At 41.4% G+C, this 12,914-nt stretch overlaps 1 protein-coding gene across 1 annotated transcript in view; it reads right to left on the bottom strand.

The window, feature by feature from the left end:
• ano2b (anoctamin 2b) overlaps positions 1-12,914 on the bottom strand; it is a 66,877-nt gene that overhangs the window by 19,244 nt on the left and 34,719 nt on the right. The window contains exons 16-22 of the mRNA XM_035148134.2: positions 11,450-11,524; positions 10,998-11,199; positions 8,868-8,979; positions 8,669-8,726; positions 8,455-8,555; positions 5,469-5,611; positions 25-177 (exon numbers count right to left, since the gene is read on the bottom strand). Of these exons, the coding sequence (XP_035004025.1) occupies positions 25-177; positions 5,469-5,611; positions 8,455-8,555; positions 8,669-8,726; positions 8,868-8,979; positions 10,998-11,199; positions 11,450-11,524 (844 nt within the window). The remainder of the gene's footprint in view (positions 1-24; positions 178-5,468; positions 5,612-8,454; positions 8,556-8,668; positions 8,727-8,867; positions 8,980-10,997; positions 11,200-11,449; positions 11,525-12,914) is intronic.

Genomic DNA, 12,914 nt, shown 5'->3' on the forward strand with positions numbered 1-12,914 from the left:
TATATATTTGTCGGAGCACCTTACCGATGTCCTTAGCGCGTATGGCCACCGGCCTGCGTAGCTCTGTAATAAACTTCTTGGCGTCCAGTCTGATCTCGATGACGTTGTTGAGCAGGGCGAAGAGCGGAGCGAGCGGGAAGGACGCCACGAACAGAGAGACAAAACCGAACTGGATGACTGCAGCAGGCGAGAGAGAGAAAGAGAGAGAGAGAGAGGAGATTATTAAACAGGCCACAGTAGGTGAAGGGTTGATAATAGTCATTTCTGTTTTGTTCATTTGGAACAATAAAATATTCATAACGGGCCAGTCATGAATTGAAATCCTACACTTAGTGTGTTTTCAAAGACGGCCACATTTCCCATCATCCAGCTGCTGCCGCTGCGGGATTACGGTAAAACAGTAACATATGTACACACAGAACCAACAATGAATGTCCTTGTCAAATGTCAATCCTGTTTCAGCCTTCATAACAGTTCCTATTGTAACAGTGCTGGTGACATCCCACCACAGTTTGCAGTAAACACAACCAGATGCTTGTCAGGTTCAAGTTTACAACACAGTAGTATCATGAGTGTCACAACATGTAAAATACTACAAATCTGCCACAGTCATCGCCGCAGTGGCAGAGCTTGGGGCTCCGGGTTTAGTACATTTATTTAAAGGAGCAATTTTGCAATAACAATTTTATGAAAAAATAAAACTTTAATAATTCCTTGTATACATAAAACATAGCTCAAAGTGCTTTACATTATGTATGTTATAATGAAAAAAATACAATAAAATAAACAACAACAACAAGTGCTTAACAACAATTAATGTACATAAAGACATGAAAACATACAATTACTATAAAAACAGTTGCAGAAAATGAAATTAAGTTCCCTGCAGGTAAAACGTGAGTTAGCAGAATGTGGGTCTGGAGAACGAGGCCACTAAATAAGAGAAGTAAATTGAGGTTAGTTAATTTAAAAACAGCACATAAAGAAAAGTTAAATACAACATTATAAAAGAAAAAAAAAAAAGAAAAATGCTGCAGGGCATTTACCATTGAGGTATTATTCAATGCTAAAGTTACGGTTCCTTTTCAAAGTATTTAATTTGCTGGCTTCCCTGATATCTAATGAAAAATAGTAATAAGAGATGCTACTCATTTGTAGTAATGTGCTAACAAGGTAAAGCACAGTTCATTAGGGATGTGCACAGACACAGGAGGATTTACGTCGTGTTTCCAGAAAGACTCATTGCTTTCGATGTGTTTCCTTAACTTGCTGGAGACATGAGCTTGGTTAACGTTGGCTGCACTGACATCTACTGTAATCATATTACTGTAATTGTGCTCCCATTTGGAGGAGGCATAAATCTATTAAAGACCCTGTAGGATTGGAAAACATCGGAGTTAAATGGCCGAAAGACAAACTGCAGTGCATGTTGTTTTGCTCCGTGAAACTGAGAGGTCGTACTAAATCTTCAAAGCTGTGTGTGATATGAACTTATTCCCAGTGACTCGAGCAGCCATTTCTACCACGTGACAGGAAGAGCGAGGTTGGCACGTGGGAACGAAATCAACAGAAACATTTCGAGATCGACGGCCGTGAATGACGCTGGTCCGGTCAGGAGTCACACTGTCTGTGCCGCGGATCAGATGATGCCTTTTAAGGTTAAACACTAAACGCCGCAACAGTTAAACAGGGACTTCTCATGATTAAGCAGTGTGTGGAACTATGTGTGTAAATCTTTACTGTATGTTATGCACTCTGTTAGATAACCCACGGACACATCATGCATGACTTATATTTAAACTAAGCGTGATGGGAATTTATTGGACAGGGCATAACAAATTACACCAAACACTGGATTTTGCAGTCGAATAACACCCTGGCTGAGTCCAGGCAAATAGCAAAAGAGACATCTTTATAAACCGATACATAAAGATCAATAAATGGTCAGAACAACATCCACCTGCTTCCTAAAAAGTAAGGAAAGTAAACATGAGAGAGAGACGAGGCAGTTTCTCTGATGCACTGATCGGAGCAGTGGAACTTCAGCAGTGTGGGAACGGGGATTTCCAGCGAGCGGGAGACTGACGGCTTCGACCTCGGGACGCCACGCACAGACAAAGAGTGGCGAGGAAGAAAATACAGCAGCGGGGCCGCGAGCGCTGGAGGGCAAGCTTAGAACCACCTCGTTATCTACCTGAGACGAGGTTGACGGGTTCGGGGGCTGGCCCAGGCACACACACACACACACATGTACTGTGCAAACACAAAGAAAAACACACACACACACACACACACACACACACCTCAACATAAGCAGAGGGGCTCACGGATACATAGACGAATACAAAACAGAGTTGTAACACAAACCCAGGACAACCCATTCACAAGCTGACAACTACGTGCGAGTGTGTGTTTGCATGTGGAGCTCAGACATTCTGACATTCCTCACTGTGTCAGACCTTTTCTGTCAGTTTCTCTACCTCCCACCTCCCTCTGGTGTCTTTAGCACATGAAATCTCCTCATTATCATATCACAGCTCCATTACACATGATTTTATCCAAAGCGACTTACAATAAGTGCAATCAACCGTGAGGGTACAAACCCAGAACAGCAAGAATCATGAAAGTGTTAAAAAATACGAAGTGCTACATGTAAGTGCAATATATAAGTGCAACTAAACTTTTTTTTCGAGAACTGACGATGGTTATTAGACTGTCATCTTCTTAACCAAAGTGTAGCTGGAAGAGATGTGTTTTTAGCCTGCAGCAGAAGATGTGTAGACTGCCTGCTGTCCTGATGTCAGTTGGGAGCTGGTTCCACCATTTGGGAGCCAGGACAGCAAGCAGTCATGATTTTGTTGAGTGGCTAGCTCTCAGTGAGGGAGCAGCAAGAGTGGACAGGCTGGGGTGTGAGGCTTAACCATGTCCTGGATGTAGACACAGCACGGTACGCAGGTATTAGTGTCTTGAAGAGGATGCGGGCTTCTGAGTGAGAAGGGGGCGTATTCTCCTGATGTTGTGTAGCATGTATCTACACGAGCGGGTTGTTGCAGCTATGTTGGCGATAAGGGAGAGTTGATTGTGGAGTGTCACACCCAGGTTCCTTGCGGTCTGGGTGGGGGCACCATTGCAAGTCAAAACTAAAACATCTCCAAAGACAAAAAAATGAACCTCCACATAAAAATACTGGTAGCTGCTATTATAAATGCCAGTGAATTTTTCCAAATATAACAACCTGCTTCTGTTTGTTAAAAGATTCAATTGTTGTGTTTGTCCCGTTAGTACACACAGTATATTCCTAACTCCTTCTAAGCTTGTGTCGCACTCCACATGTACAAGAACATGTCTCATGTAGAACACGGGAAACATTTTTACCAGCAAAACTTTATTTGCAATTCACAACATTTAAACAAAATCAAATTTTCTTTTCATTCTATGGATATAGCACAATATGGCCAGCTTTACCGTTTCACTATGCAAAGACAAACGTTGGCACGTTATAAAATAATGTTGTTGCATGTTTACTGAACTGCTGCTGCAATTTGTCAACCAGGAAACGCTCTGAGATATAAATCTGTGAGGAGCATGGACTGTTAATAAAGATGGATGACGCATCTCCACGTCCTCCCACTATCCGCCCATACATGCACTCGACCAATCGTGAGTCAGTCTCAGCTGCATTTCAAACTCCCATTTAAAAAAAAAAAAAAGGGTTCTCAATGATTTTCCACATTCAGAGAAGGAACTGCATTCAATGAAGACTCTTGTATTTCTCTCATACAATCAATTAATCAACCAATCAACCAACGGGCCAACTAACCAACCACCAATCTAAACAACCAACCAATCAACCGACCGCACGATCGACCAACCAACCAACAGATCAACCAAGCTACCAACAAACCAATAAACCGACCGATAAATCAAGGTGGAGATACATGTGATAATTGTGTTAAACTGTGATAGAACCAATAAAAACTGTTATTTATGGGATACATCAGCTGATCACAATTGTAACCAAAACACTTACATTTAATCATAACTGCTAAGTTTCAATTTCAAATAAATATTACATTTGTCACTGTGCATTTGTCAGTAACTCCTTCATCAAATTGTAAGACTTCACTTTGTCCTTAAAAAAAAAACGTGATATACGCTAAGAGCTACGTGTGTTTGTGGTTCTGTGCATGTGAGTGAGCATGTGTTTGTATTTATATACCAGCACACATAACAACTCAACACCTGCAGCTCTTAACCAGCTCCATATAAATCTCCCCTTCACAGCCAGTGAATCAGTCAACTTTTACGAGCACATAACTGTTTCTCTTTGAACCAGTGAACGTTCTGTGTGATGACATTTGGCAGACTGACATACTCCCGACAAACATTTATGAAAACTATCAATACTCTTGATTTCATTTTACTATCATCCTGATCACATTTTTTCTCTTTGTTGACTTCATCTCATTGTTATGTGATTGCAGTTTTCCAATCTTAACCTGGAACTAACATCGTGGGTTATCTCAGTTGTTTCTCTGCCTCCTGGTCTTCCTCACGATGCATTTTAACGATTCTCTGGATATTATTACATGATAATTACATTTTTGGGATTTATCGTTTTTTTTAAACTTTTTTACTTGTGCCAAGGAAAGTTGAACGGGCCGAGTGGTGCTTAGCAGCAGTGACACTGCCAGCTTTTTCAAAGTTATTGTTTAAAAAAATCATATATACATCATTTGCACAGTGACCCAGATGTTCAAACTTTAGAGATTTCCATCACTGTTCCCCTCCTCATTTTGCATCACAGTTCGCAGGCTTTGTTAATGGGAAACAAACAAAGTGGCTGAAACCAAGCCACGCAGCGCTGGGCCTTCCTGCTCAGGCACAGGGTAAGAATAAAAGCAGAAGAGGTCGGGGAGGGTTAAAACTTTTGGTAGCTCCATCTCACGCACACCCTGACTGACAGGCACGAATAGGGGAAAGGTAAAGCATCTGAGGCTGACTACACATGAAGGAGGAAAAGATTATTCATCTGTGACTTTATTTAAAGAATTTCTGTGGATGGGGATTGTGACAGACATGCGCGTAAACAAATCCTCATTACAACCGAATGTACACTTGTTTGCATGTGGATGAATGTAACAAGTTCTGCACACTGAATGAGGTAATCACGGATCCTTAAATTCTTCATTCAAGATGTGCAAGTTTAGCTGAGCAGGGTCTTGTTGTTCCTCACAGATACAGATTACATAACACCTCCCAGGGATTAACAGAATACTCAGTTTAAAAGTATGCAGGTGCCCGAATAGCTGCTTTTTGTCCCTGAGGCTATTATTCTCACTCACTGTGTGTGTGTGTGTGTGTGTGTGTGTGTGTGTGTGTGTGTGTGTGTGTGTGTGTGTGTGTGTGTGTGTGTGTGTGTGTGTGTGTGTGTGTGTGTGTGTGTGTGTATGTGTGTGCAGACTCACTCATCTCCATGTATTCGGGCGTGAGGCCTTCAAAAGGAGCCAGAGCGTGGTCCAGGTTCCACTGCTGTGGAGGCCTCTCCTCCTCCCTCTCCTCTTCTGCTGATCCTTTATTCTTCAGCGCTCGGACCAACTTCTTCAGCTTCCTGCCACGACAGACAGAGAGAGATGGATAGAACGATTAACTATAAAACGAGAACACCAGGTAATATGAAGGTTATTTTAATTAAAAGAATGTAATGTTACTGTGACTAAAAAACAAGACAGTCATAATAAAAACCGAAGAGAAAGTATTTTTTTGATGTTATCACTGGGAGGTGCCAGTGAATGTAATGTCACATCATATTTAGCCTTGTGGAACAGTGACTGGTTTTAAAGGTCCACTGTGTAGGATTTAGTGATATCTAGTGGTGAAGTTGCATGTTGCAGCTAAATACCCATCACCTCAGCCTCCCCTTCCAAACACGAGAAGCTGTGGCAGCCTTTGGTTGTCATAAAAACTCAAAAGGTGTTTAGTTTGTCCAGTTTGGGCTACTGTGAAAAACATGGCGGCCTCCGTAGAGACGACCCGCTCACGATGTTAATATAAAGTATTTAAATATAAAGGGCTTATTCTAAAGAAGAAATAACAATTCGTACAATTTAGATTATCACACACTAGTGAAACATCACTAGGACTATGTTATATTCAATTTCTGGTGATAGATTCCTTTCAACGACCTTTAAAGGTCCAGTGTGTAGGACAGAAACAGACTGTAATGGTTATTATGATGTTTTCATTAGTATACAATCACCCAAAACTAAGAATAATTTAAATCATGTTCACGTTATATTAGAATGGCCCCTTTATTTACATCAGCAGTGGGTCCTCTTCCACAAAGTCCACTATGTGTCACTGCCATGTGTCTACACAAGCCCGGAATGGACACATCTAATCCTTGCACCGAAGAGGACCTTTCATGCTTTAATGTCCCCAGGAGGCCACCATGGATTGTCCTCCCCCTCGCCTCACCCAGGGCAGGTGAGGCGAGGGGGAGGACAATCCACTAATATAAACACTTTCACAGAGACTGGCAGCGATGCTCATGAAGCTGAGTGATGCTAAGAGAGAGCCAGGTACAGAGAGATGAGCGGGGGCAAGTACAGTATTATTGTGTGCATGTATAGTAGCTCTTATTAGTGTAAACTTACATACAATATAATGTGTGAACATACACAAATGAGTGCATGCATGTCTGTATTATGGTGCATGCATGTGGTTGAGCATGTGAATGTGTGTCCTCCTTGTAAAAACTCCAATTAAAGCAGCTAAATGCTTAACTGCTATATTTATATGGGTTTCACACAAACACAAGGGAATTACAGTTTACACTGTAAGGAGGTGGTCCTAAACACACACACACACACACTCAAGTTACACACTCACTGGTCAATGAAAGTGATCAGAAACAATAACCAGACTTTAAGCAGGATAATAAATATGAAATCACAAAATGTTTAATTTGACCCGTGTTTTGCAGTATTTTGATTTGAATGTGAGAGAGGTACCATCCAGCACAGCTTCACATTGAGTTTAGAAAAGGTGAAAAAGATAGTTTTGAATTTAATGGGATTTTTTCGAAGTCACAAGCTGTTTGGAGACACTTGCACCTCTCCGACACTCACCACGGTTAACCGGTCATCACCCATGTTTGTGAGCTGTGGGTAGTGACTGAAAGAACGAGTCTGTGAATACAAACAGCTGACATGTGTTTTCTCCTCTGGGTGGTTGGGGCTCAGCCTCATGTCCGGGTTCTTTTGGTTTGTTTGTGTTCTGCTTCTTTTTTTTTTTATAAACGCACCGGTCCATCTGTTATATCTTTAGACAGAAGCTTTTAGGGTCAGGTGCATTTTTGCAGACCTGTAAAATGTCTCTAATGTCTCTGCCTTCACTCAACGACTCCTGAGAATCGCTATGAAACCCGGCGTGCTGGCCCACAGTATAAAGACAGTGGCGTTCCTGGTCGCCTCCCAGGTGTAAAACTTTTTGCGATGGATGAATGTGAAACAGATGTGGAGGTGGTATTTAGATGGTATGATGGTATGTGCCGCAGCTCGCTGGACGTCCTGGAGAAACCACAGAGTCTGATGGGACTCATCCAAAGGGGTCGGGAGGTCAGGCTGCGCTCACAGCAACAGTAACAGTGCAGCCCGGCAGCCAAGAGGCACCTCTGTTGTGTGACAGTTGTTATAGACAGAGCCGACCTCTGACCTTTGGGATTTGCATTTAAAGGCTGAGCCGTTGCCATTGTAAAGACATGGGAGGAATGTTTTTGGGAACAAAAAGAGGTGAGGGAGTGTTGCAGGGACCTGCGAGCAAGTCTGCTGTAGCCTTTTAACAAAGCTTGTCAAAGAGATACAGAATATATCAATGTGTTTTTTGAGATGTTAACTCAAATTTAATCTTTGCTGGTTTTAATATCACATTTATTAACAAACATATTTTTAAAAATTACATTTTTGGATTGAACAGATTGAGACGACTGTATGTCATGACATTAATATAAAAAACATTTTTTATGAACACCCTCTAATCAAAGGTGGCTCGGGAGCACCACACTCCTCAGACACAGTTTTTATAGTTTTTTAAAAAATTATATTGTTTTAACGTTGTTTTTTAAAATAGTTTTATTGTTGTTCATTGATCTGTCTTCTTCGATTGAATCGCTAAGTATGATCTGGCGTTTGTATGATTTACTTACTTTGGACTTATTATGGTTTTGAAAGGTGCTACATAAATAACGTTTATTATTATTATTATTAAAACTATAATTTGATATGGTATGGGAATTAATACAAACCATGAATAAAATAAAAATTTGGCGGATCATTTGGGTTATCATCACTGTCTATTTATGTGTATGACAGGTGTCACCATCCAAGTGGTATATTCCACGACTGATCTTATTGTCTGTTCACTGTGTTACTTCCTCCTCCGTGGTGTACTTACGGGATGCCGATTTCAAAGATGTTGTTCTGGATCAGCTGCTTCCCGAGCATGATGATGCTGAGCTGGATGCACAGCTCGATGAGGCAGCCTCCTGGAGCACACTGAGGGAGACATGACCACTTGGTATTTGTACTCTTGTGCTCCTGTTTTACATATTCAGACAAATGCAAAGAGTGTCAGATAAAATTTTTTTTAAAAAAGAGTGATGACAAACCTCTTCCATCCGATAATCGTTAAAGACATACACGTAATTTCCAGGTCGACCTGCGAACCTGTGGAAACACAAAGCAACATTCAGACTCAGGCGGACTTTATATATGTGCACGGTACATTTACAAGATTATTACAGGACAGATATGCAGATACACACACACACACACACACTCCTCTACACACACAGAGGCAGGACTTACCTTCCCTTGAAGAAAGCCACATAAAAGATGGGTGCGTACGCGTTCATGAATTTGAGTAAGAAGGCTTTCAGGATCAGACGCTCCTCAAAGTTGGTTTCTGTTTTGGGAATCTCTGAAAAGATAAAAAGGGGTAGAGAGAAGAAAGAGCACGTTAAATAACAGAGAATTTGTATGTACAGAATATCAGGTTTGGCTGAGAGGAAGATGTTGAGATGTATGTATATTGCTGAACTATAGAAATGAATGTTTTTCTGAGTCTGTTCTGAGAAAAGTAGTGATTCTGTCAGTCTGTCAATTGAAGTTATAACATGATCACTGTGGTGGAAGTAGGTTAAAATACTGGCTCTTTTCACATGGCACCCACTCTGTCTCGTTCTCTCTATTTCTCTCTCTCTCTGTGATACACACACACATATACAGTCGTTTCTCCACGACATCAAAGGACATTACTTTTAACTGACATTGATTTCCTCCTACTTACTTAACCCTAACCTAAAGCTTAAGCTATGTCTTCATCATAAAATGTTATTATCTTTGTTATGAGGAGTATTTTCGGTCCCCATTAGGAAGACAAGTCCACATAATGTGACACATCACAACACACACACACACCCACATACACACACAATCATGTCACCACCCTATTCTAAATATAAACCTAACTTTAACCAGACCTTAAAAGACATGTTCATCTTAAAGATGTAATGATTTACCCCATAATGAGTTATGGGGACTTGCTTTTCTTATAATAATATGTAGAATTTAGGTCATGCACGACGAGCAATATCACACACACACACACACACATTTCCCCCCTTTCTCACACATCTCCTTGCCATTCTTTTTCTTCTATTCCTGAGGTTTTGAATATGAATGTAATTGCGGTTAAAAGCTCGTGGGATGACTGATGGGACAGCTGGAGCGTGAAAACATCAAAGTTTCATCAAACTGTCCGGCAAGAGGCAGAAACACTTTTTCTTCCTCTCCCACTCGCCCATACAGGATGATGCCAATCTTTCCTTTTTTCTTTTATCTGAATTGCTAAAGGCAGTATTTTCCCCCTCAGTATTACGGAAATATGTCGTGGATATGAAAAACACAAGTGGATTGGTGAAGATAGAATCAGAGTACATTAAGAACATGTTCTGAGGATACGCTTCAATTTATGGAACATTTCTAAACTGCTGTTTGTTTTGAGGGGGTGAATTGAAAGTGGTGACATATTGGACATAACTGTAAAGTTTAAAGGAACAGTTCAACATTTTTGGGGAAAAACTCTTATCAGCTCTCTTGCCAAGAGTTGCATGATGAGATCATTAATATACTCTGACAACCTCTAGATCAAGATAGAGTCAGGACATGTTTATCTCTGGCTTTACAATACACACTACAACTTCATTAATCCTGAAGGTAATTTGGTTTAGGGCAAGTGAAGACATCTAAACAACTAGACATGCACTGAAAAACATCCCATGTCGTAATAAAACACCATGAAAGAGCTGTTCAGTTGTGTTGCTCTAAACACCCAAGGTTATAATAAATAACTGAATAAATCAAATAGCTCACATGGCGTTTAAGAGTAAATGTTTCTGTTTCATGTGCCAAGCTCTCGAAGTAGCACAGGATTGTCCTGTAGAGCCTTGCTCACATGGCGGTGGGCCTCTGCAATGAATGATGCCCTGGGCCGTTTGCTTGAGTACCTGGGGAGGTGGAGATGCCACCCAGGAGGGTAGAATCTGGAGAAAATGGTTTGTGTCCCTCATGACGCAGGACACCTACTGCGGCTCAGGAGATAGAGCGAATCCTCCTCTAACCAGAAGTTTGGCAGTTCGATCCCCGTCCCCCCCATTCCATGTGCCCCAAATTGCCCCTGACAGCTGTGTCGGCAGTGTAAGAGTGTGTGTGTGAACGGGTGGATTGCAAAACTGTGCTGTCAAGACTAGAAAGGCGCGATATAAATACAAACCATTTACCATAGTGTCATGGGCCTTTGTCCTGACCTACTGCTCATGAAATGATGCCCGGCTCTGAAGGGGCTTTGCTCAACCACTGAAAGCAGCGGTAACAACTAACCTCAAATCTTCTTGCAGGAATTCGAACATGTGCATTGCGAACAGCTTGTTTCTGTACCTAGCTCAGTGAGCCACACTGCCACGGCTCCGTAGATTTCATCGAGGATCAGAATAACCACCAGGTTGATGATGACTGCGGTGGCCGTCACCGTCACCCGAACGTTGGACTTGGTCTCCGGGTCGGGGCTCATGGCCATTAGCGCCGACACAGCGATGCGGTAGACGATGACCCCGAAAACTGCAGAAAACGTCAGCCCAAACTGGAGGAGTGAAAAAGAAGAAAAAAAAGGACAATAAATTAGTCATCACTGCACCATATTTGTCTGATAGTCAAAGTGCAGTGGCAGGGATTAATATTTCAAGGAAAACATTGATGTAGGTCAGCGTACGACCCTTTGAATCTGTAGTTTACCTGGTTATTTTTCCATTTTAAGTGTTTCCATGCACATTTCGAAAATGTACGATACAAAGAAAATGTATGAATTACTTGTTTTATTTAAATAAACTAACCATAAAGAGGATGGAGGAAACGTTGATGAGGTATCCAGGGAGACGGTCTTTCCAGGTCAACTTGTCTATGGCAGTCTGTCGAGAGGGGAGAGCAGGGGAGGGAGAGAGAGAGAGAGAGAGAGTGATGCATTGGACAATCCTTCTATCGGCAGATCTGCAGAGCACAGAGCCGAAAAGAGAAGAAACATAAATCTCCTGATGCAGAGAGCAGCGTCGTGGTTCTCCTCAGTGTGTAAAAGGACAGAGAGTTAAAGCAGCAGCGGTATGTCACTGCCTCCACAGGAAATATTACTGCATCTCAACAGAGAGGAATAAAGGAGCACAATGACCAGTTTTACAGTCGGCATCCGGAATTCGACAGCCTCGCACAAAGGTTTACATTCCACGGAATCTCAGTTAAAGTGATTCAGACATTTTCCCAGGAAACTAACGTGGGAAAATGTCTGTAAAACTTGTTTTTGTATTGAAATGAGAAAATACCCTTTTACTGCTGCTGCAGACTAACTCATAAGAAGAAATGGATCAACTTTAATCCACATGTGAGAATCTGTGGTGGGATCTAACAAAGCACATTTTTCTAATATCCGTATTTTACTGTGGAAGATTTCTCCAAAGCACTGCGTTACATGTTCACATTGTTTTTTGTATTATTTTTAAGAGAGAGGAACTGTTCCACTGATCCAATCAGAGCGGGCCGGTAAGATTAGACCCCGCCTCCTTCAACAGGAGCAAAACACCTGAAATGGCTTCAGAAGAGGACAGCACCAACTCTCAGCCATAATGATGGAACAGACTGGAAGACTAAAGTATATACATTATAAAGTAAGTACTTGCTTTAAATTTTACAGTCAAAAGTTAATGTGATACTTTTACTTAAGTACATTTTTGTCTATTTATTTGTACTTTTATGTTAGTAAATTCTTTGGTGAAAATGAAATATTTGATATGGACAAACTTTTACGCCTGGAAAACTACTCACTTTCTCCGTGAGTAGCACACATATATACACCAAATCTGAAGCTAAAAGAATTACCCTACCACCATCTCCTTATCTCACTAATGAATGAATTATTTGTTGTTGATTTTGTCTGTTCAAGGTTGTGGTTTAATCGGGGGTCATGTGGTGGACTACTGATAGAATTCCGCGATTCCCGGGAGTCTCTGCCGCCAGACTGACTGTTCTCAGGCAAACTTGTGTGATGACAAAACGCCACAAGGGTAATAAATCCAGCCAATAAATAGTCCAGGACACAACTCCCTATAGCCCCCATCTCCACGTGGAGGAGAGGCCAAAGAACAAGTTTCATAGGAAACTCTGAGCAAGAAAACTGAGGAGTTCTCTTAAAGACAAACAATATATACACTGTCCACATTCAACTCTTCAGAGTGCAAAAATAAACTAATCACCACCCTGAGAGCGGTGAATCCACTCTGTTCTGAGGATTTGTGGACAGGCAGGAAAAGA

The sequence above is a fragment of the Hippoglossus stenolepis genome, chromosome 22, assembly GCF_022539355.2.
Source record: "Hippoglossus stenolepis isolate QCI-W04-F060 chromosome 22, HSTE1.2, whole genome shotgun sequence".
Taxonomy (NCBI): domain Eukaryota; kingdom Metazoa; phylum Chordata; class Actinopteri; order Pleuronectiformes; family Pleuronectidae; genus Hippoglossus; species Hippoglossus stenolepis.